The sequence below is a fragment of the Lampetra planeri genome, chromosome 29 (genome assembly GCF_965212315.1).
Source record: "Lampetra planeri chromosome 29, kcLamPlan1.2.h2, whole genome shotgun sequence".
Lineage (NCBI taxonomy): Eukaryota > Metazoa > Chordata > Hyperoartia > Petromyzontiformes > Petromyzontidae > Lampetra > Lampetra planeri.
In genome coordinates this window covers 6,825,013-6,848,344 of record NC_136135.1, presented here as the reverse complement: position 1 = coordinate 6,848,344, position 23,332 = coordinate 6,825,013, and the positions used below count along the sequence as shown (strand labels likewise).

The window sequence follows — 23,332 nt, the reverse complement described above, 5'->3', positions numbered from 1 at the left end:
CTCCCACACGAACGACGAGGGGTGTTACCCAGCACCGCCACATCCCGGCCACCACACAGCCCAACACCTGGCAGCCCCTGGTGGTCACCCATCCAATTATTGCCCAAGCTTAACCCAGCTTATCTTTTGAGATCTGATGAGATTGTATACTTTCAGGGCGATTTGGGCATTTGGGAGGAGTAACGGTATTGACCACACATCCCAATTCTGAAAGATTACCCACTTGGGATGCTGCGTTATCTCACTCACCTGGCATGGAGGACGGCTGGGATTCCATCCCGACCCTGAAGCCTCTATATTTCGAGTTTGTGTCTTCTCTCTCCCCGTGGCCGCGTGGATTTTTCTCCGGCTCCTGCTTTTTTCCCCTCCGCATTCAGAATCAACTTGCGCTGAGATTATATTTGGCCACTGCTATAAATTCCCACAAGCGATGATGATGTTAGCCGATAGGAATCAGAATCGATGAGCTATATTACGTGTGGCCAGGTCGCCTGTGTAAAAGGACCAATAGCTCTGTGGGCGTTACCTGGTAAAAATAAAATAGTTCAGTCGTAGTAGTTACTGCGAAAACGTGGCAGGACCCTTCTGAGAAAAAGTCCTAAGACTTGCTGGGGTTTTCCTGGGTAATCAAGCGAAATGGTAATAGTAATATTAAATGATCATTAGTTTGACCCGAGAGGACAATTTCGATGGGTCTCAAGAGTGGATTTTTGGTGATTAATTTGTTCGCGAGGGTTGTTATTTCCCACTCTTAGGTGTTTTCGGTAAAGTCACATAGGTAAAAAAATAATAATAATAAAATAATAATAAATCACGACGTTTCGGAGGCAACACAAGTCTCAGTCTTCAGGTGGGACCGTCACAGCTCAATTTACAACGTACATACGTACAAGCTGTGACGCTCCCACCTGAAGACGGAGACTTGTGTTGCCTCCGAAACGTCGTGATTTATTATTTTATTTTTATTTTTACCTACGTGACTTTACCGAAAAAACCTACGAGTATGAATCCTTGCAGTCACGAAAGCTTCAAATCTAGAATTGTTATTTCCCGTGGGAAAAAAAAAACCCCAGGGTGCTCGGCCAAAACCCCACGGGTATAAGAGGATAATGCTTAATCGCCAAACAGATGGGCACAAATCTACTTGGGTGTGCTACCTTGCACAGGCACCTTGTTCTCCTACATCTGGATGTCTCATGCAACCTCCGTCTCAGCGTGAGCCGTCAACTCTGCTTCCAAGTCACTGAATCGTAGTCTTGTACCATCACGTGACTCACTGCGTACGTACGTACGTACATCGTCGTCAACATCGTCGTCAGCCACGATCAATCCACTCCCTAATCCAGCACAATCCTGCCATGTAACAATCCATCCCAGCACCTGCACACGGACACACGAATTACACGTCCTCTATGCACGTATGTTTGCTGAACTTTTCTCGCACCATACTTGATACTCTATTTGTGTGACGCTGTTCCGAGTGGGATTTTCATGAGCAGGTTCGCAGGATGCATAATTGCGGCCATACGATTAGCATGGGTGGCTGCGTGCTGTGCGAAAGAAGTTCAACATACATACGTAAAACCCAGAGATTATTATTATTGACATCGTGCCATCTGTCCGACATTTGGCAAATCATGTTCGTCTGGAGGCATTCGGGGGTGTTGTGAAAGGCAAGCAAGGTTAGCTGATACCCCAGCGAATGATCGTATAAATGAATCCGCCTTTTGTTTGTGCACAATGTAGCATCTTCTGATTGTTTGGATTTCTGTGGCGAAGAGAAGGTTGAATAGAAATGATCGTAGCGTAGATTAACAGTGCAATCCGTGCTGAATTGAATGCCCTTTTATTTGTCGGTAATTAAATACACCACGGGTTTGTTTGGACAATCTAGTACTTTTCGTTGGTGTTTGAGGAAAGGTTTTTGTTGTTTATATATTTTTCTAACACAATTAATCTAACGACTCATCATTTCCTCCCTGCATGACGCGATGAATTGATTCTATTCGGGGTAACGAGTCGATTTGAATAACAATTATTGTTTTTTTTTGTATCGTTTGAATGGTCTGCCTCCTATATTCTGCCTGTGCTGTCTCAATTTTTGCCTAAATGTAAAATGCACATTTGCATCTTTCCACTTGCCGGCATGAATAATGTAAATATACTTTGCGTAAATATAAATGAATCTCTCATTACACTCACGATCGTATGCGCACGTCGTGAGCAGAATAAAACAAAGTAAAGCTAAAGGTGCGGCCCTGCAGTTTCTTTCTCGGTGCTGGCGGAAGGCCTCCACACGGTCAAATGTTAGAGGGTAATTGGCCTCCCCTTCCACGTTGGCCACCCTTGACCCCACCACCACGCGGCCTCCCGATAGACTCGCCTGCGGTGTGAACCCATTCTATACGGCTTGGTGACCAGAGTTGGCAGGGGAGCGATTGAGAAACTCGCACCACCGATTCCGCACCTCCGGTTCACGCGCTTGGCTACGTACGGTGTGGAAGAAGTTCAACAACAAATGCTTACGACTGTCGCGCCGGAAGGTGGAATCAAGCCGGGGACCTCTCGATTGCAAGTCCAGTGCGCCAGAGGTCGCAACCGGGTACCCGATACCCGTACCCTACCCGATACCCGGCTACCCGTACCCGGCCGGGTACGGGTACCCGTTTGCGACCCTGGTGCGGCCGGGTATGGGTACGGGTAGACCGTGAGTCACTGGTGAGTAACTGTTTGTCACTCATTTCCCAACGTCTTGTCTCTTCTCACAATTCAAGTTCCGAGAATCAACCCACCCGCGCCTGCAACATGGCTTCATCCCAGAGGTCGCAATCGGGTACCCGATACCCGTACCCTACCCGTACCCGGCCGGGTACGGGTAGGGTACGGGTACCCCTTTGCGACCCTGGTGTGGCCGGGTACGGGTAAGGAATCAAAACCCGTTTGCGACCTCTGCAGTGCACCACTGCGGCAGCTCCCCTGCGAGCGTAAACATCCAATTAAATCGATTAGTTATTTCGTGCCTACGCAGCAATATCGGAAATTATTTAAGTATTATTTTACGACACTTTAAAAATCAAACATTGTGAGAGCGATACTGTCCTGGTGCGCAGCGAGAATGGTGGTCTTCCCTGGATACTGAAACAACGACGCGGATTTTATCAAGCGAGGACTGCCAGCCAGGCTGGGATGAAAGTAATTTGTCTGTTACTGTTATCGCCTCTTTTTTTTTACTTATTTCATTTTACTTTCGGTGAACCCAAGCCGATATCAAGACAGATCGAAAGGACTGCCTTAATACATTTTGGCTTTTCAATTACTTTCCTCCGCAAGGGGCGACCTGAGAGCGAGAGTTACCAAAATGAGAGAGAGTGCTCCGGAGGACAGGGGAAGAAGAAAACTATTCGCAAAATGGGTATAATCCAAGTGGCCTTGTGCTGGAACCAGTGGTGGCCCGGTCATTCAGGGCCTGCGGCGCCAGGCCCCACCAGCGGGAAAATAAATAAATAGCAAATCCTGCACATTTTAAAGTTAATAAACTGCATATTATTCAATGTTTTACACTTACTCAAGTACAATTTTGCAACGACGGCTGCTCATAACTCTGAACTGGAATGCACCTTCGATTAGCACGGTTGGCTACGTATGGTGCGTCAAAAGTTCTCCGTACGTAAAAAGGGCCGGTGTGTTCGCTAGCCGCTGGTAAATATTCGTCTAGAAAGACAAAGTGAGTGTCCGCGGGCCTCTGTATCGAGTGTGACTGACTGTGTTGTCTGCGCTCGTGTGCCCGTTTAGGGGCGATTCTGTTGAGGTATTGTGGAGACACTGACCCTGGCAAATAGAAGATTGATGCTTGTGGTTAGCGCAGGCTGCAGTGGTTTACTTATACGATCCATAGTTTTGGTTGCATGGCCGCAATCGTCCGACCGTGTCTTGTATCTTTAATTTTTTTTTATTCATGAAGCAGATGTGCTCAGCGGCCTGTTGATGTTGTCATGTGGTTGGTGGAAGAGAAATGTCAAAGCCTGGAGGTGCGATGTTTAGACGCCGTCAGGGCCGGTTGCGCTTGGCCCCTTTCCTTGCTGTACCCTCCTACTCGTGCGCTTGTCAATTACCGCGCTTGCAAAGTGAGATACAGATGCCGCCTCCCTCTCTGAAATGCGCAGGCTTCCGTCACTCCACATATATATTACCCAGCAGCCACCACTTTACACGGCAGAAAGATCAACAAACATCGGTGTGTTGAGGATGAATGCTACCCCAACCGCCTGGTTCACAGTGGACGCTAAAATATCTGACGTCGTTTGAAACGAGTAGGCCATTGCGTGCCGGCGTCGTGGGCCAAATTTGAATTTTTTTTCTCGCAAATCACTCGATTAGGAATTGCAATCGGCAGCTGTCGGGCCCCGTAGTGTGAAACTACTACCATCGTTGGTGCTCCTTGGCAGGCACACGGGAGGTCGTTCGAATCAAGACGCCCAACTGATCAGTTGAACTTGGCTGCCGTGTGTAGCTTGTCGATGGTCTAAACGCGGTTGCAAAAAAATGCCGAAATAAACCCACTGCGTTTAATTCGTGCCGAACAACGCGCGGGACAATCCAAAAACACTTGGGGAGAAATGTCCTTAAATTAGCGTTTAGAACGTGGGAGGAAGACTGAAACCCCACTGTGCGTACCATGGGATGATGCTCAGCGCCGTGATCTCCTGGGCACCCCGTAGCCCACCTCCTACAACGCCCGGCAAGCCCTGGGGATCATGTACCGATCACGCTCAGATTTGATGAGAATCGGAAGCTTTCCGTGCGACTTGGTCATTGGGAAATCTTCCATACGGATCGCACGCTGCGTTAACGTTAACCTCAAATTTCGATGTAAAACTTTCGTGACTGCAGGGATTCATCTTCTTGGTTCTTTCGGTAAAGTCACGTAGAATGGAAATAATAAAATAATAAAAAATTAAACATAATAAAATAATTCTCACGACGTTTCGGCCACAACGCAAGCAGCCGTCCTCAGGTGGAGAACAGGTCTGTCGAGAAGACAGAGTCTGAATGTGACTTTACCGAAAGAACCAAGAACGTTAACCTCCTTCCTTATACTCCGGGGACGCGGAGCCGATTTGTGCATCGAACATCATTTCACGCGCACAAGGGCAGTCGTCCTCCGTCACCTGCATGTTCGTCACCGAACGTACGTGTGCAGCACAGTGAAGCCTACCGCTTGGCCGTTTTGCACACAACAAGGTTATTTAGAGGCTCCAGCGTTTTGCATGCAGCCAGTTCCATTGGGATTCCCCCCCTGCATATCAGTGGCACGTTCCACTCTCGGGCCCCCTCTCGGCAGCCTGACCCTTCGCCTCGGGCCGTTCCATGCGGACGAGCGGGGTGAAGCGGGAATGCAGGCGGCTCTCGCACCGCCTCCCCTGCAGCGCTCGCCATCTGGCAAGAGAGCTAAGAGCACTGTAATGTCCGTGAAGTGCATTATATCCAATTAGCCGAGGTGAACTAAGGGTTGTAAAATTCCCCCCCCCCCCTGCAATTACACTTTAGGATCTGGTAGTTATAGAGCGGTTGTATTTTGCAAAGCGTTATGGAGCCTCGTTTTTGGGAGTGTTTATGCACACCTGCAAGGCTTATGTCTACATGTAATTTTTTACGATTCCTCGTAAGCAGAGGTGCTTTGGTCTAAAAAGCTGTTTTGATCGAATTTCAAAGTAGAAATTATTTGCGCTTTAAATTTTGTTCCATGTAATCTTAGTGTGGTGGCTGGAGGCGTAACGTTAGAATGCATTATTCATGCATTCATCGCTCCCCTTAGGCTAGGAAATTCACAAATGGTAGCACCCCGCCCCCCCCCTCCTGAGTTAGAGAGAATATCACACTGGGCTACTTGCAGGGGGTTATGCACCGGCACTCTGTAGCGTGTTTGATAGCATTGTACCATTGCATTGCGCTTACAGGTTCAAGCAATCACTTCAAGATGCGGTCCCAGAAAGCAAGTTAGAGATATATCGTAGATGCATACCGCAGCTGCGAGTGTCCCGTGTTGTCTAATGATAACACTCATTAATTGACCGTTGACACCTTGATATATAGAGGACTGCAGAGCTTGGGAGGGGGGACTTGGCACTGGCTCACTGCTGCCTTTCCGCCTGCCTGTGGTTTCTCTGTGCCCACAAGTCGTTCTCTCTCTTCGAGAGCGAGCGACTGATGTGCGGCGTGTTACAAGTTGATACCGTTCGCAATATGCGTTTGCAGTTTCGATCGTGATGAAAAAAATTGACTTTTAAATCACTGCCAACTCCGTTGGTAACATTGACCTTGTATTTACACACGTAAAGCGATTACATTAGTAAAACTAAAAAGTTGTAACTGCCCCGGCAAAGACAGTCTATGTTTGTCCACTATCATCTGCAAGAGAGAAGAGCTGTTTGTTGGTTATCGTTTGAGCGTTTCCTTTAAATTTGCAGCTTCGTAAAAATACGTTTAACACGTTGTAGGCTTTCGCGACCAATATTACTCATAATATACGTTTTTGAGTTAGATCGCGTTGTTTATTAATGTGTCGTAACCCTCCACCACTAACACCACACTTACTAACACCCGCACTTATGAACACCCACACTTAAGAGCCAGCTTCCATGATTTAAAACTCGAACTTGCAAATTTCATAACACCGACCGTGCGGGCATTTAAACGCGGTACATTATTGTGTTCCGACTTACGAACCGTTCGACTTACGAACTGGTCTCGGGAACGAGTTACGGCCCGTGACGCCGGCCCGCCCTCTGCGCCCTCCGCAGGCGCTGGTGTGCGACGTGGAGGCGGAGAGCGTGTCGTTCGGAGTGAGCGTCTCTCAGCACCCGCCAGCCCCCGTGGCTCTGCGGTCGTTCATGGCGCGCCTCGCTCCGCTCAGCGTCCAGGTGAGACTCGGTGTCCAGGTGAGGTTGATGAAAAACAGAAATGAAAATGCAAAGGCGAACTAAAATATTAGGGGTCAACTAATTGGAGGTCATAAGACATCTGAACCACCCTACGGAGGCGGCAGTGCAGCCAAGTCCATTGTTGTACTCTGCTTTCTATGCTCCCACATCTATGCCACCCACCTTCAACCCGCACTGATCAGCGTGGTGAAGTATGATTTGGCCCTCATCCAGCAGTGGATTGATAAAAGGCGCCATGGTGCGTGCGCGTACTTGCTGCCTCTTTTGCGTGTTTGCAGCAATGGACGTGATTCAGCGAGGTGCCTTGCACGTTGCGTGCGATGGGGGTAAAATGCGAGCGCCATTTGCCACCTATTGAAACCTCCCAGTTAGATGAGAGTAGAGCGTAAAATAAATGTCCCTCGGCGGAGCGGGAGCCCCTGCTAATTCCCCGCGGCCGATTTGGCGCCCGTCTGAATATCCTCAATGGAGAATGTATGAAGTGCGCCGCAGTGGTGAGATGTTAACGACCTTACCTGGTATACAGGAGGTTGTGGGTTCGATCCTGACCCTGATGCCTGTATATTTGGAATTTGCATGTCTCTTTCCCCGTGGTCGTGTGGAATTTTCTCCGGGTCCTCTGTTTATTTCCTCCACACTTAGACTTTTCGAGTGTTTGGCTGCTATAAATTTGCACATGGTAAGCCACTTGGTTGAGCTATCATTTGTGGCCAGGTAGCCATGTAGCTCGGCGAGCTTTACCCGGTAAAATAAAATATGTTTAGTTTTCAGCTGAGCAGGCTGCGAGGTGTTCCCACAGCTGGCGTGCAGGCCTGCCTCTGCAGCGCTTTGTCCGAGATAATGATCGGGAATGGCTCGGAGATGTGACCGATAAGCACACCCGGCCGTGGTGAGTGCGGCGCCTGCCTCGATGGGTGACCTATGCCGGTCTGTGGGTTGTGCACCGGGGTCAAGCCAACCTCATGCACGTCTCACCTCTGCTCAACCTTAAGCACATTCATACTCTTTGGTTCTTTCGGTAAAGTCACGTAGGTATAAAATAAAATAAATACATTTTATATCTACTTAACTTTACCGAAAGAACCAAAGAGTATGGATCCCTGCAGTCACGAAAACTTCAAATCGAGACTTAAGCACATTTTTATTTTATTTTACAAGGTAAAGCTCTGGTCACAAGTGATGGCTCAAACGAAGTGGCTCATCATGTGGACATTTATAGCGGCCAAATACTCCAAAGGCGTGTTCGAAATGAGGAGGAAAAAACCGGAGGACCCGGATAAAAAAAATCCACACGACAACGGGGAGAACGTGCAGACTCCAAATGCACAAGCGTCAGGGTAGGGATCGAACCCAGAACCTCCTGTATACCAAGCGAGGTAGTTAACATCTCGCCACCATGGTGCCCCTTCGGCCCAAAGGTGGATCCAAAGCTGAATGAGGACCACCTGACTCCGTGTGGGTTTCGGGCACTTTATTTGACCGCACTTGGGCAGGCTGGTCAGTGAGGGCTGGTGAAGGCACAGATGTGGGAGCGTAGAAGTATAGCACAACCATCGATTTTGATGCACTGCTTTTTGCTGCCTTGCAGCGATATCACAGCCCCCCCAAGCGCCTGTGTCAGGCGGGCGTGTGTGGTAGCTGCTTATCTAAGCGCGATCCAGGCTCAACTCCTCCTGAGCTTGCAAGATCTGACAAGATTGGGCTCATTCCGGGCGGTTTGCTCATACGCCGGCACACCTTTACGATGCGTACAAATATCCCCAATAATTGTTTAATGGGTGTGGATGCCATTGTTTTTTGGCATTAGCTTAGCAAGTCATAATTATACCTGATGGCATTTATTCTGGAGCATTACTAAAGTGTGCTTTGAAGCTGGCATTCGGGAGCACAGCCGGTCACAAGAGCGAGCGGATCTTTACGCGCTGACGTCAGGCGCTCCCTGGCGAATCGCTTGCGAACGGCGCTATCTTTTCTTCCCGCACGCTCACAGCTGGTGCTGCAGGTGGAGGAGGTGAGTCCGGGACAGGTGCTGCTCACCTGGAAACCCACGACGAAGCCCCAGGGCCTCAGCCTCACCCTCGTTCCCAGAGGGCAGCGGGAGGTACGAAACCCAAGTGCGTCCACGCCTCTCGGTGTCATCATCCACGACGATGCCTTTAGGTGTCACTCAGCAATATTAGTGGGCACATTGCGGTTAGTCGATCAGCAGATGGCGTGCAGTGGAGTGAAGTGTGTGTACTCCCACCTCATCCAAGACAGCTGGATGGAAGTGTAGGCCAAGTACTCTCTACAGCGGCTCTCTAGAGGTCCCATTCATGGAGGTCCCTTTCATGGAGGTCCCTTTCATGGAGGTCTCTTTCATGGAGGTCCTTTCTGCCAGCCCGTGGCATGAGCAAGTAATTGCAGGGCTGTACCTTTATCTTTCGTAACGTTAGGCTCTGTGCGACTGTGTACGGGAGGAGCGGCGGTGTAGCGGTTAGCGCGCTGCGAACCCGGCGACGCGAGTTCGATTTCCACTCACGTCCAGCACCGGTGACGATTATCTGCACCGGTCCTGGGCCTCCCTTAGGTCGACTCGGCCTCAAACGAGTGCCTGGTGTGGTGTGTAAACATCGCCACTGGGGAGACAAATGCGGCCGGGTATGGTGCTGGCCACCCACCCCCTCGTGTGCCCTGCCGCCCTTCATAGTCGCTCTGTAACAGCACTTGCCCCCACGTTCTTTTAAAGGCTATACGGGGGATCTTTGTCTTGTGTGTGTGTGCAGGGAGCAGCGGGTGGCAGTGTGGATGTGCCCACAGTGACTCAGCTGGTGAAAGACGCCATCCTGGGCGCCCAGCCGGCCGTGCTGCTCACGCTCAGCCCCTACCGTGCCGCACAAGTGGGTAGACGCTTCTCGTCCCGCTTGAGTGACTATTGCGTCAATTACTCGTCCGATGGGCGACGTAGTGCGGTGGTTGAACGCAGCGTGCGGGCGACAAACCCGCACCCTGCGCGGTGCCAGAAATCGAACCTAAAGTAGTCGGGTTGAAAGGCGCCGATGGTTTAACGCGCACTGCATTGTGGACCCGCATATTTGAGTTTGATTTCTGCCAGAGATAAGGGTCCGTTGCACCGGGTGCTCATGGATCGGTCGTTGTTGAAAGCGATCCGAGTAATCCGTATTGCTGCTGGATTGTGGAATGATAATAAAACGCTTGGCGGAGCTTTGGCGCGGCGGGTAGCGCACTGTACTGTGAACCCGGCGAATCGATTCAAACTACATGTTTTGAGTTTGATGCCAGGCCCACGGGTAACACCAGTGGAGAGTGATATTTGAACGGTTCCTCGCACTGACCAGCACGGTGGAGTACGGTCCAACAAGACGACGTAGGGAGGTCTTTGTCTAACGGCCGTCAAGTGGGGAAAAACCCACGCACCAAATTACAAGTACAATGTGCAAATTCTTAAATGGAATAGCTTGGACAAAAACCACGTCCTTCTGGTGCAAAACCCGCGACCCGCAAGCCATCGCACGGAGTGTGCATGCACCACGGCTACCGCGCGGTGGCGACGCGGTAATTTGCGAGATGAAGCAAAGCTGCCCAATACCTGGCAAGGAGTGGGACCCGCGTGGGCACACACACGCACACTCACACACGCACACTCACACACGCACACTCACACACGCACACTCACACACGCACACTCACACACGCACACTCACACACGCACACTCACACACGCACACTCACACACGCACACTCACACACGCACACTCACACACGCACACTCACACACGCACACTCACACACGCACACTCGCACACGCACACTCGCACACGCACACACGCACACTCACACACGCACACGCACACTCACACACGCACACTCACACACGCACACTCACACACACATGCGCGTGGGTGTGTGAGTGGGAACACTGTGGGCGACGTGTCCTCGCGTGAGTCTGTGCGTACTCGCGCGGCGTACTCGCAACCCATTGATCCGCGACCGCTTCCACTCGGCCGGGCTGTCTTCTGAGAAACGCTGTTTCCCCCCTTCCCCCCCCCCCCCCTCTCGCTTCCATTAACCAGCATTAGCGCCCGGCTGAGCCTCGGTGTAGGAACCTGCCAATAGCACTCAAGCCGTCGTCCCCGAAGTCCGTTTATGAACCACGCCGACCGTTGAAATCAATGAGGGGCACGGGGTTGTCCGTCACGCGGAGAGTATTTTAGAGGTCAAGTTCTCGCCCCGGGCCAATGTTGCTGATGCTACCGGACATCATCATCATAATTTCCTTCCATCAGCTAAAAGCTGCAGCTCTTAAAAAAGTCTGCACCCCCGACCTCCACGTTCTGTGATGCAGTGTGTCACTCCCGGGATGAGTTTCGAATTTAAATTAAAAAAATCTAATTGGATTTCAGATTTTTTGGATCGTTTTTTTTTTACGGACCTCTCAGTACTTTATCACGTTTTGGTAATGATATAACGAGCCTTAGCTGTTCTTAAAAGTGGCGTCACCAAATGTCACGTGACACCACTTTTGGCGGGAAAAGCTCAGACGTGACGTCAAGTTAGTGAATTGTTTCGGAGGTAGTTTTTTTTGGGATTTCCAGAAATGACATCGAAGCAGCGATGAGACAAACGCCCCTTTCCATTTGGAACTCCAGGAGAAAGCAGTGCACTGCCGTGTTTCGGTCGATTTCCCTGGAAGATTACAGCACAGGACTTCTTCTGAAGTTCACTTCAATTGACATCTTAATCCATGTTAGGGGCACGCTCATTGTACGCCCTGCAAAGAGTGTAACTAACTCGTCGATCAAATTGGTGTTTTGAATTCGCTCGGCAGCAATCTACGATTTGGATCAAACGCTTTTGGATGCTCGTGAACAACAAGAAAATATGCTGTCAGTGCTGGTGAGGTACGGTCGAAAACCCTCGTGAATTTTCGTGGCCGATATTAACAATGACCAGACGACCACCTCGATAAGCTGGGGGAGGTGGGGGGGGCGGTGTGGGGTGGTGGAGGTTCGGGGTTTGGGGTGGGGGGGGCTAGAAACAATCCCTTGGCAGCTCGCCACAGCAGCTGCTGCCGCCGCTATACTGCGTTGTGCCGTTTGTGCGCGTAGGGCGCTGGGGTCAAGCCGGAGGGGCTGGTGACGTCGCCGCCAAAACCTCCCCGCCTCGTCGACAAGAAGCTGCTGCTGCGGATCCAGTCGGCGACGGGGGCACCCGCAGGTGGGAGCGGGCGGGCGGACGGGGGTGGACACGGGGGGGGGGGCGAGGGGGGGTGGACGTCTGCTGCACGCTGGCGCAATGAGCGGTGGTCGCTCTCAAGGGGCCTAGCATCACCTCCGTTGTCGGTGTCGCGCAGCGGCCTCGGGACCGCTCTCGCCCAGATTCCCGCAGCGGCACTTGTAGCGCTGGCCGGCGTTCACGCTAGAGGCACACTTTGAGCGCTTCATCTCATCCGTACTGTGCTCGACCACCACACCACTGCTTCCCTCCCACGTCTGTTCGGCTCTGGAATCCCCCCCCCCTTCCTCCATCATCTCTCGCTGTCATTTGTGGCCAGGTCGCTTCTGTAAAAGAGCTGTAGGTCAGCGGGCTTTACCTTGTTAAATAACAAAAAAATTTGTGATTCGCTTAACTTTTCTATACTTTGCACCCACCTCTACTGGACATCTGTGAAAAGATGTTTCGCTCATCAGATTCCTGCAGTATAAATAAAGATTCAAAACACGATAGTAGTGGGAAGTACAAGAAAGGCAAACAATTCGCCAAAAAACATACTAATAAAACTAAACCATCTACATCTTACCAGGCCAAGTCCACTGATGTATCAACAACTTATTCTTCAGAAACGACCTGACCACAAATGACGGCTCAACAAAGTGGCTGATCATGTGCAAATGTATAGCGGCTAAATAATCTCAATGCATCTTTCTAAATGTGGTCGGGGAAAAAAACGGACTCTACTGGATAAAAAAAAAATATCTACGCGACCACGGGGAGAACACGCCTTGTGCTCACCTTTCTTTGGATAACATCGACCGTGCACAGCGAGGGAAGGGGGGCCCTGCGTGAAGTAACATTTCCCCACGCCCCCGTGCAAAGCGGCGAGTAGTGACCCCGTTTGGTGGTCTCGCCGGCGCTTGCAGGAGCTGGAGAGCTGTGCTGTCACGTGGAGATGAACGAGCCGCCCCAGCAGCACCGTACGCGCCCTGTCCCTGGCACCGCCGCCAGCCACTCGTGGGAGCAGAGCTTCTGCTTGTGAGAGACGCACACCGGTCGCTGCACCCACATCTCACTGGTACCACCAGAGCACTGGTTCTACTAGAACACTGGTTCCACTAGAACACTGGTTCCACTTGAACACTGGTTCTACTTGAACACTGGTTCTACTTGAACACTGGTTCCATGAAAGCACTGGTTCTACTTGAACACCGGTTCCACTGGAACACTGGTTCTAGTTCACAGAGTGTGGTCCCCTGGCCCCACCAGTGGAATCGTGAGTTCAATTTCGATACCTCGTAAACAGTGGCCCACAGTCAAACATTGGTCCACGTGAAGCGGTGATCCACATTTAATCGAATCCACGCAACTCTTGACCGATCCAGCCATGACCTTCACAAGTTGAAATTCTAGAAATCCTAAATTGAGATTGTGGAAATAACAACCAGATCATCGACCACGTGGTGAACCAACCACTGTGAACTTTGAAAACGGGGGCATTGTACATCATCTGAAATCATGGTTTGGCTAAACTGATTTAGGCTTGGGCTTATCAGTCGCTATTCATCCGGTCATACTCGCAGAGAAAGATTGTACCAATGGCACCATTGTGCACGTGAGCCAATACTGAAAATGCATTATCACCGCGGTCATTCATAAACACACTGCCTTTTGTCGAAACAATATACCAAACTATTATTTTTATTTGGAGTGGGCAAAGATACACAGCAGGTGGAAGGTTTAATTAAAGTGGGAGGCATCATTTTTAAATTCAGTGGGCTTGAAAAGGCTTAAATTATAAAAAAGCAATCTAGAAAGCTTAGCTGCTTCATTGCCAAGAGCTTAGCCAGAAGATTAGAATACAAATTGAAACCAGGAAAGAGAAACTGATTGTGAAACTATTGCATCGCATTGTTTGCAATAGGAAGTTTTTTTTTTAAATAATGTAACAAAACACATCTGATCAGGAAGGAGCAAGCGGTGCAGTGCACTATTAACCTAGAGTTCAATTCCTGGCCACTCCTAACATGATCAGTGGAGACCAAACCATTGCCTGCACCAAACCACACTGATCAGTAGGGTGAAGTACTGTCAAACAATCTCCCACGACCAAAAGGTGAATTGACAAAGGGCTGTCAATAATCATTGTTATATTTATAAATTACCTAAGAAAACACGTGTTAACACAGTGACCAAGCCACTATTGGGCCCTCCTTTGCCAGTAGCAAAATATGATAATAGTTTTTTTACCCTTTTATCTGGCAACAAAACTGACACCTTTTTTCCAAGGAGTCATGTTTGCATTGACCACAATACCTGCGGTCAGAATGCAAACAAAAGACACAACTCTGATAATGTATGCGCTGTCTTTGAAGTTGATTGGTCCACACCCGAGACAGATTTTCTTAGAGCCTAGTCTCACATGGTACTGGTGTCATCTGGTCCAGCTTGCAGGCATGGTCCAAATCATGCCAAAATTAAAATATTACTGTACTCGCAAATTACTTAATCGGAATAACAAATGGCAACATCAGCACGACTCGCAGGCTAATGCCCTCACGCAGGCCTGCTGCGTTCAACTTGTTTTGTGCAAGAACAAGACTGCCATTATCGCCCCCCCCCCTCCCCCCAGGCTAGCATCCTACCCTCCCTGAGAGGTTTCGTTACGCAATTGCCGTGTAGCACAAATGCGGGGGATTATTATCGTCATCGACGGCCGATACGTGTTTACTCCCGGTCCGGCTTCTATTCCCAGTGACCTGAACACGCGCTCCAGGGAAATCCGACTGCGGCTGCTGGACACCTCCAAGGGAAAGGAAGGTACGTCCACCCAAGGGCCGCCTTTGGCCACTGCGTGTGCAACTTGCCGGTGCCGGACATCTGTGCAGTGCCCCACGTCTGTTGGCTTTGCGGCGTACGGCACGACCTGCTTGTATGCTTGTAACAAAAAAAACCTGTCGAGGTAGTTTTGGTTGCTCAGAGGTCAGAGCGTTGAGCTGTGACTCTGCCGAGAATCCTGGGTTTGAATCCGGGCAGGTGCTCGTGATTAAGCTGCGTTTATCAAGTGTCGTGAGTTGACGGTGCGTGTCCGGTTTTCTGATGACAACACGCAGATTTAAAACGACAAAAACAGGGGAAATGAAAAAATCCTGTGTGTGCGGCAGAGTTTAGAGACTGTATGCTGCTGTAATCGTTCGTACCAAAGGCTGAGGAACAAAGAAATAAGAACATTACTGATGTAGAACATTATAAAAAGGCTGCTGTGGTTTGAACTCGCAAAGAGAATGAAAATGTTCAGAATACAAGTACTGCAACCGCATACTTGTGTAGAGGGAACGAGAATCTTTCGCCGCATTTGTGCTTTCTGTAGCACCAGTGATAATTGACAAGTTAATCGCAGGCCTCCCCACCCCGTGCCGGCTTGCTCTTCGGAATGCGCGTGCGTGCGGGTACCCGCGAGAGCCGCCGTCGACAGCTGCCACTGCCGCCCGCGCGTGTCCCCGCAGGCGTGTGCATCGGCCGTGCGGCGGTGCCGTTGGACGTGGGCAGAGCGCTGCCCTCCGGACGCCACACCCTCACCCTGCTGCCCCCGACGGCAAGCCCGACCGACCGAACCCCGTCACCCTTGGCAGCGGCCGCCAACGTCACCCTAGAGGTGCGTGTGGTGCTCCTGCTGCTACCGACGCGGTGGCAAGATGTTAACGACCTCGCCTGGTATACAGGAGGTCGTGGGTTCGAGCTTGACGCCTGTATGTTTGGAGTTTGCGTGTCACTCTCCCCGTGGTCGTGTGGATTCTTCTGCGGGTCCTCCGGTCTTTCTCTCCAAATTTAGAAACATGCATTTCGAGTATTTGGCTGCTACAAATGTCCACGTGATTTTAAGCCTCTTTGTTGAGCTATCATAGGTCGCTTCTGAATAAGAGCCATATAGCTCAGTGGGTCTTACCTGTAAGAATACTTTTTTTTTTGTTTTAAATAGTTTTACTTTAGTTTCATCTTGGCACGCTCTGCTGATTGTCTGAGCGCTGTGGGGGAGTTCCCCTCTCCCGAGATGGAGCTGCCAGTGGGGCTGAGTTCGCCTCGCTGAAAACGGCAAGACTGGGTGGAAGGGAAACTGATAGAGAAGATTCCCAGGCTTTACTACAGCACCAGCTGTGCACACGGTGGGAATTTAGACCGCGTTGTTCTTCCACATTTGGGGTGGCACAGTCGTTGACGTGCTGCAATTTGAACTCCGGAGATACGAGTTAGATTCCCAGCCCTGATTGACGGTGGCGGTTCCAAGGGTGGGATGATGGGTGGGTGAATGCCCTCCAACCCTTCTTCACATACAGAAAATTGGTATTGTTTTGATGTTTAAAATTAACTGCATTGATTGTTCTTCTTACATTAATAAAAAAATATCAAGTACAACTCTTTTGTATTCACCAGGTAAGGCTCACTAAGCTTTTAGCTATTTTTTTTTAGAAGTGACCTGGCCACAAATGATAGGCCAGTGAAGTGGCTTATCATGTGGAACTTTATAGTGGCCAAATACTCGAATCCCATGTTGAATCTAATTGTGGAGGAAAAACTGGAGGAGAAAAATCCGCGCAACCACCGGGAGAGAGACACGCAAACTCCGTATATACAGCAGGCATTAGGGTTGGGATCGAACCCACGACCTCCTGTATACCAGGCGAGGTATTTAACATCTCGCCACCACGGCGCCCTAAATAAGGTCTGGACTGCCCGCCTACCTTGGGAGGTTTTGTAGATCTGTGTCTGCTAGCTGATATCCGTGGCGATTGATATCTGATCCAGCCCTTCGCGACATACCTTACCCGCCCCCCTATAGCAGTCTGTGGATGTAACACTTCACCCGCCTTGTATGTATGTTCCCGATTCAGGGTCGTGATTCTGTACAATAATTGATTAAAATAAATTACACCGTGATTAATGTCGCTGCCTCTCGTGGCTGGATGGGGGGGGGGGTCGTGTGGACCCAACACAGAGTTGTGTACAGCCCTTTGTCAATACGTTTGGTACCACGGTGGTGAGATGTTAACTACCTCGCCTGGTATGCAGGAGGTTTTTGGTTCGATCCCGACCCTGATGCCTGTTTGGAGTTTGCGTGTCTCTCTGTCCCCCCGTGGTCGTGTGGCTTTTTCTCGAGGTCCTCCGTTTTTCCCTCCACATTTAGAATCAGCGTATGTTTTAGAGTATTTGTCTGCTAGACATTTACACATGATAAGCCACTTAATTGGGCTATCATTTGTGGCCAGGTCGCTTCTGAAAAAGAGCTACATAGCTCAGTGGGCCTTGCCTGGCAAAAATAAAAATAGTTTAGTGTTTTTATTTAGTTTCATTGCTGAATGCAGACCCTGCCCCCACATGCCGTGTCGGTGACGGGGGTCGCTGATGGGGGTCGCTTAACCATATTTCACCACGCTGATCAGTGTGGCTAATGTGAAAGGGCCGGTTCACGTATCGCGTGTCACTAATGTTAGCCGTGGCCAGGAATAGAACTCGGGGCTCCGGGTTCAAAGCACGATGCACCCACCGCAGTCGCACCAATCCAAAACATGCGACTTGAAAGCCATCGATTCTTACTCGCGTGATACGGTGCGAACATCATGAGCTTAACATGAATCGACAGATCACTTAATTGTAACACCTCCAATTAGGACATAAGGCATACCTGTGATTGTTAGCTGATTGAGGATAGGTTTTCCCCTTTTTGCTGGCAACAAAACAGGTGTTAAGATGTTAAAACACCAAACTGAAACCTTTTACAAGGAATCATGTCTGCATTAACCACAATGCTTGTGGTCAGAATGCAAACAAAAAACATACTCTGACAGTATATGCATTTGCTTTGAAACTGATTGGGCCACACCAGAGACCTATTCTCAGATTTTGGTACTGGCAAAGGAGGTTCCATGATGATGAAGGTAGCTGATTGTGTGATATAACCTACTCGTGCTAAATGTACTTCATAGCTGTTTTATGAATATTCGTATCTACAGTTTACACACATGCGCTGTTCAGAACCACCCAGCTTGCTTGCCACGTGTGCACGCTCTCTATATAATTAATCCGCGTCGGACAGAGTAGCGACGACGCGGCGGTAACCACGCCGGAGCCCGGTGGGAAATTTAACAAAACGGAAGTGGCTTGAGGCCTCCAACCCAATGATGTAACGTTCCTCTGACCAGCACAATAATGCTTGTACTCTAGCAGCAGTCGCCAATCCGTAGGACGTGACTCTCCACGCGCCTCCCCCACCACCACTACTGTAGGATGTCACAAAGCCTTTCAGTGTGCGGCGCAGGCTGCACCATGGATACTGTGCAGGAGAAATGTTGGCAGCTAATGGGGAACATTGGCGCCACGTTGCCAGTGATGGATCCATGGGGGGATGGATCGTGTTGATCCCCCCCCTCCTTTCACTCCCTTGAGACCTCAAAATGGGATTTAAAAAAATAATTGAATCTGTTTAATGTTTGTGTGTTCATGTAGAGGTACAGTAACCATAGTTGTTCATTTTGGACGGTGGGTGGGGTGATGGGGGTAGGGCAGCGGTTGTGGGGGGGGCCGCTATATCAGTTGAGAGCCACTGGACTGTACAGCTCAGCGGCTCTTGCAGCCGCTAGCATTGCCACTTTGCGACCTCCTGTAAACTACCAGAAAGCCCCTTCTGTTGAGCCAGTGGTTTTGATCTTGCACCTGGTTTGCAATTTTGACCAAGTCTTCCCGGCCTCAACATGATCATTAACTTTTAAAAGACCTTATCACCTTACGCTAACGCACTCCCCAAGTCTAAAGGCACCTCGCGAGAGCATTCAATTCAATAAAACCCAGAGGCAGGAGCGCCCTCTACAGAACGCGTGTCTAATATCACACATTAGACAACCAAGATTTGAACTCGCAACCTTGTGGCAGCTGTGCGGAGCGGTGGCGTGGCGGTTAGCGCGCTGCACTACGCATCCAGTGACCTGGGTTCGATTCCCGTTCGTGGCTAACACGAGTAAGGATTTTCTGAACCGGTCCTGCGCTTCTCCTATATCGGCTCAGCCTGAAATGAGCATCTGGTGTGATGTGTTATTATTGCCACTGGGGAGACAAAGGCGGCCGGGCGTGGTACTGGCCACCCACATCCCCTTCGCGTGCCGTGCCGGCCTTCTTAGCAGCAGCACTTGCCCCAGCGGTCTATGAAGGCTATACGTGGGGGCGTTTGTCTTTGTGTGGCAGCTGTGCTACCAGGAGGGTGGGGAGGCACGCTCCCCAGGGACGCTGGCGGTGTCGGGTCGCCCGGCCGCCACTCCCAGCAAGAAGGTGGAGATGGAGCGCACGGTGATGGCGGACGGCACCGTTGTGACCACCGTGACGACGCTGCAGACGCGCGCGGGGCGCGGCACGCCCAGTGGTAAGCAACACGTGAACGCACGAACGCACGCGCACGAACGCACGCGCACGAACGCACGCGCACGAACGCACGCATGCGTGCATGCTTGTGAGCACTGCAGCAACAAAAAACGGCTGCCGCCGCTCGCCGCTAAGTGGCGGAGATTTCGTCACGGCACTTGTGCCAGGCCGGAATCACTTTCAAGCCGTCGCCCCGAGTGTGGAAGGTCTCGCTGTGGCAGGAGGTCTCATGGGATAGACCCAGATGCTACGGGTGAAATTACCCGGATGGATGGCACCGTTGTGCCCACCTTCCTGTGTTTTAGCTGTCTGGCGCTCTGTTCATCGTTGTCAGCATCACTCCTCTGCCTTGATTTCACCATGTTAACACACACACATGTTTCTATGAATCAGGGTTTGCTATGTGGAAGGAAAGTGGAGTACGAGGATAAAAACCCACACATATAAGGGGCTCACGCTTAAAGCTATTATTATATTACAGCACCTGGAATTCCTCAGTAGCCTCCCATCCAAGTACTCATCATTATCAACCCAGCTTAGCTTTTGAGATCTGGCGAGATTTGGCATATAGCGGTTGATTCGGTGGGAGGCCGAAGAGGTTTGCGTTTTTCACCGGACACTTGGAGGAGCGGTGGCGCAGCGGTTAGCACGCTGCATTGCGAACCCACCCAGCGATCCCAGTTCGATTCCCGCTCACGGCTAAGACCAGTGACGTTTATCTGAACCGGTCCTGTGCCTTCCATAGATTGACACGGCCTCAAAATGAGTCCCTGATATAGTGTATCAACGTCGCCACTCGGAAAACAAAGGTGGTCAAGTGTGGTGCTGGCTACCCTCCCCTCGTGTGCCGTGCCCAGGCTTCATAGATGCTACATGCTCACGGCATGCAGCATGATAATTGGTTTTTTACTCTTTTATCTGGCAACAAAACTGACACCTTTTTTACAAGGAGTCATGTTTGCATTGACCACAATACGTGCAGTCGGAATGCAAATAAAAACTGATAATGTATGCACTGTCCTTGAAATTGATTGGTCCACACCCGAGACAGCTTTCCTTAGAGCCTAGCATGCAGCATCTATGAAGCATGTTCAAGCTATAAGGGAGGGGGGGGTTGATCTTTGTCTTTGTTTGCTTTTGTGTTGACCACCACCGGCTCGCGTCCACTGTTTACGTCCCGCCTGTCACGGCACAAGCGACCGTTTGTCTTCGGCGCTCGATGACGCCCTTTTGCGTCGGCTCTCCTCGGGCGCACTCGCGTGCAGACTCGCCGGCTCGCTCGCCCGTGAAGGTCACGGTGACGGAGAAGAACACCGTGCAGGAGGAGGGGCCGGCGGCGGGGGAGTCGCAAGGCGGCGCCACCGCTGCTTCCGCCGCGTGCACAGGTCCGTTCCACCGCTGTCCCGCTGTGCGCCCCACACCGCTTCGTGCTCTTCTCATTGCACCCGCCCCACGCGCCTGTCTCGTTCCGCTGCATCTTCTGCCTCCACCCGCATCTTGAAGCATTGCTGTGCGTTCGTATGTGCGTGCGCGTTGGTGGGGGGGGGGGGCGAGCGGTGGTGTCGTGGTTAGCGTGCTGCGCTAAGAACCCGGCGATCGGAGTTCGATTCCCGCTCACGGCCAACACCAGTGACTATTATCTCAACCGGTTCTGGGCCTCATCTAGGTTTGCTTAGCCTCAAATAAGCACCTGGTGCGGTGTGGAAACGTCGCCTCTAGGGAGACAGGCAGTCGGACTGTGGTTCTGGCCACTCACCCCGTCGTGTCCCATGCCGACCTTCATAGTGTGCTCGCTAACAGCACTTGTCCCAAACAGTCTGTTAAGGCTCTACAGGGGATCTTTGTCTTTATCACCTTATTCTGGGCCCTGCTCCGAACTTGTGCTTGGCTTTTGTCTTCATCTAAGCCCCATCGGGTTATATTAGCCTGTTCATTTTTACACGCTTTCTATTAACTCACTCTGTCTGTTGTTGTTGTATCCTCAAATCTTGTAACTCAATTTTAACCCACTTTCCAATGTGGTATCGACTGGAAACTTGGTATACTTATGTCGTACTGATGACACTACTATATTCTATCATAAAAAAAAAAAATTGTCAAATTTGTTTTATGTTATGTTTCGGCTTGGGTTTAATTGTCCACGCTCAACTGACGTTGGCTGTAAATCACCACGGTTCTTTACGTTATGGCAAGCTTCGGGGCCACTTCCTGGAGTCGTGGAGTTCTTCCATTACTAGAACGGTACATTTCATTAAAGCGTGTTTAAAAAAAAGTTTTTTTAAATACAGTAAAACCTTTATTGATAAACGAGCGAGGTCTTGCAATACGAGTAGTACGTGTATACGCTTTGTCTGCCGAGCGTCACGTGATCACAACTGATATACGAGTGCTTTGGATTACAAACACATTTCCGGAACGAATTATGCTCGCAATCCAAGGTTTTACTGTATTACTTGTGCTCTCATCATCATCATCATCGAGGTGGATAAATCATCTGGCACCCGCACTCCTGGTCCTTCGGCTCGATGTTCAGACGTGCCGTGGAACGGGCCTGGAATATGAACCCGGAAGAGGAACTCTTTGCTCGAGCGAAGTTGCACACCTTGGTGCGGCATCTCAGCGCTGACTCGGGCCTTGAGCCCCAGGTCACGTGGGATGCTGCATGTGATTGGTTGTAGTGGACGTCGTGAACACCCGCCGCCAGTAATATCCCTCCCCTTAAAAATTTCCGGGCCTGCGTTCCTCTTCATAGTTGTCATTCTGGTGAATCGTGCGTGTGTTGCTCTTCTCAAATTTTGGACTACTTGCAGTTCTTTTCCCGAGGTGTATTTCAGTTTCTAAATATCCTTAACCATCCAAACCGAGTCGATATCTGCGACGTCTCCACAACAGAGCTGCGCGTTAACGCTCGCTCAGTGACGATTGTCCGCCCGGCGGGGTGGTGGGGGCGGGGGCGGCCATGACCCTCTGACCTTGTCGGCCGACCCGACCAGACGTGGCGCTGCAGCACAACGGGCTGGACGCCGTGGCGGAGACGGCCATCAGGCAGCTGACGGAGTCGGCGCTGCGGAATACCAAAGCGACGCCCACCAAGCGCAGCACGCTCATCATCTCCGGCGTGTCCAAGGTGACTGCGGGGGGGGGGGGGGGGGTTCGGGGGGCCGGTGCGAAGCCACGTGGCACGCTCCGGCAGCGGCGGTGGAATAAAACGAAATCTAAAAAAGTTTTTTTTTGCCAGGTACGGCCCCACTAGCTCTTTTTTAGAAGTGACCTGGCTTTCACAAATGACAGCTCAAGGGAGTGGCTTATCACGTGTACATTTACAGCAGTCAAATACTCTGAACGCATGATGTTCATTCTGAACCGGAGGACCCGGAGACAATTCCACACGATCACGGGGAGAACATGCAAATTCCGAATATGCAGGCGGCAGGGTCAGGATGGAACCCACGACCTCCTGTATTCCTGGCGAGGTAGTTAACATCTCGCCACCGCGGCCATAAAGTGCGAGTTTGCCGCCCGTCGCTGAGGGTAGGGGATCGAGCCACATGGTCCACCCTGGTTAACACTGCGGGGTGTGTTAAAAGTAAAGTTGATGTCCATAAAAAATTTTGCTTAAACACATGACACCTTTCTGGCACATCTGCCTGCCTGCTTCGCGGTGGACGTTGAAGATGCCATGGTGCGATTCGTAAAAGCGGAGGTCGTTTGTGCCAGCGTCACTGGTCGTGCGAATTTATTTAAAATTTTAAAAGTTACCCTCTTGGGAA

At 50.7% G+C, this 23,332-nt stretch overlaps 1 protein-coding gene across 2 annotated transcripts in view; it reads left to right on the top strand.

Moving 5' to 3' along the window:
- Positions 1 to 23,332, top strand: part of C2CD2L (C2CD2 like) — a 92,620-nt gene that overhangs the window by 59,513 nt on the left and 9,775 nt on the right. For both annotated transcript variants that reach the window (XM_078608198.1, XM_078608197.1), the window contains 10 exons: positions 6,801 to 6,920; positions 8,932 to 9,042; positions 9,707 to 9,820; positions 12,050 to 12,158; positions 13,082 to 13,193; positions 14,911 to 14,975; positions 15,662 to 15,810; positions 19,389 to 19,563; positions 20,828 to 20,947; positions 22,556 to 22,689. In XM_078608198.1, coding sequence (XP_078464324.1) covers positions 6,801 to 6,920; positions 8,932 to 9,042; positions 9,707 to 9,820; positions 12,050 to 12,158; positions 13,082 to 13,193; positions 14,911 to 14,975; positions 15,662 to 15,810; positions 19,389 to 19,563; positions 20,828 to 20,947; positions 22,556 to 22,689 — 1,209 coding nt within the window. The remainder of the gene's footprint in view (positions 1 to 6,800; positions 6,921 to 8,931; positions 9,043 to 9,706; positions 9,821 to 12,049; positions 12,159 to 13,081; positions 13,194 to 14,910; positions 14,976 to 15,661; positions 15,811 to 19,388; positions 19,564 to 20,827; positions 20,948 to 22,555; positions 22,690 to 23,332) is intronic.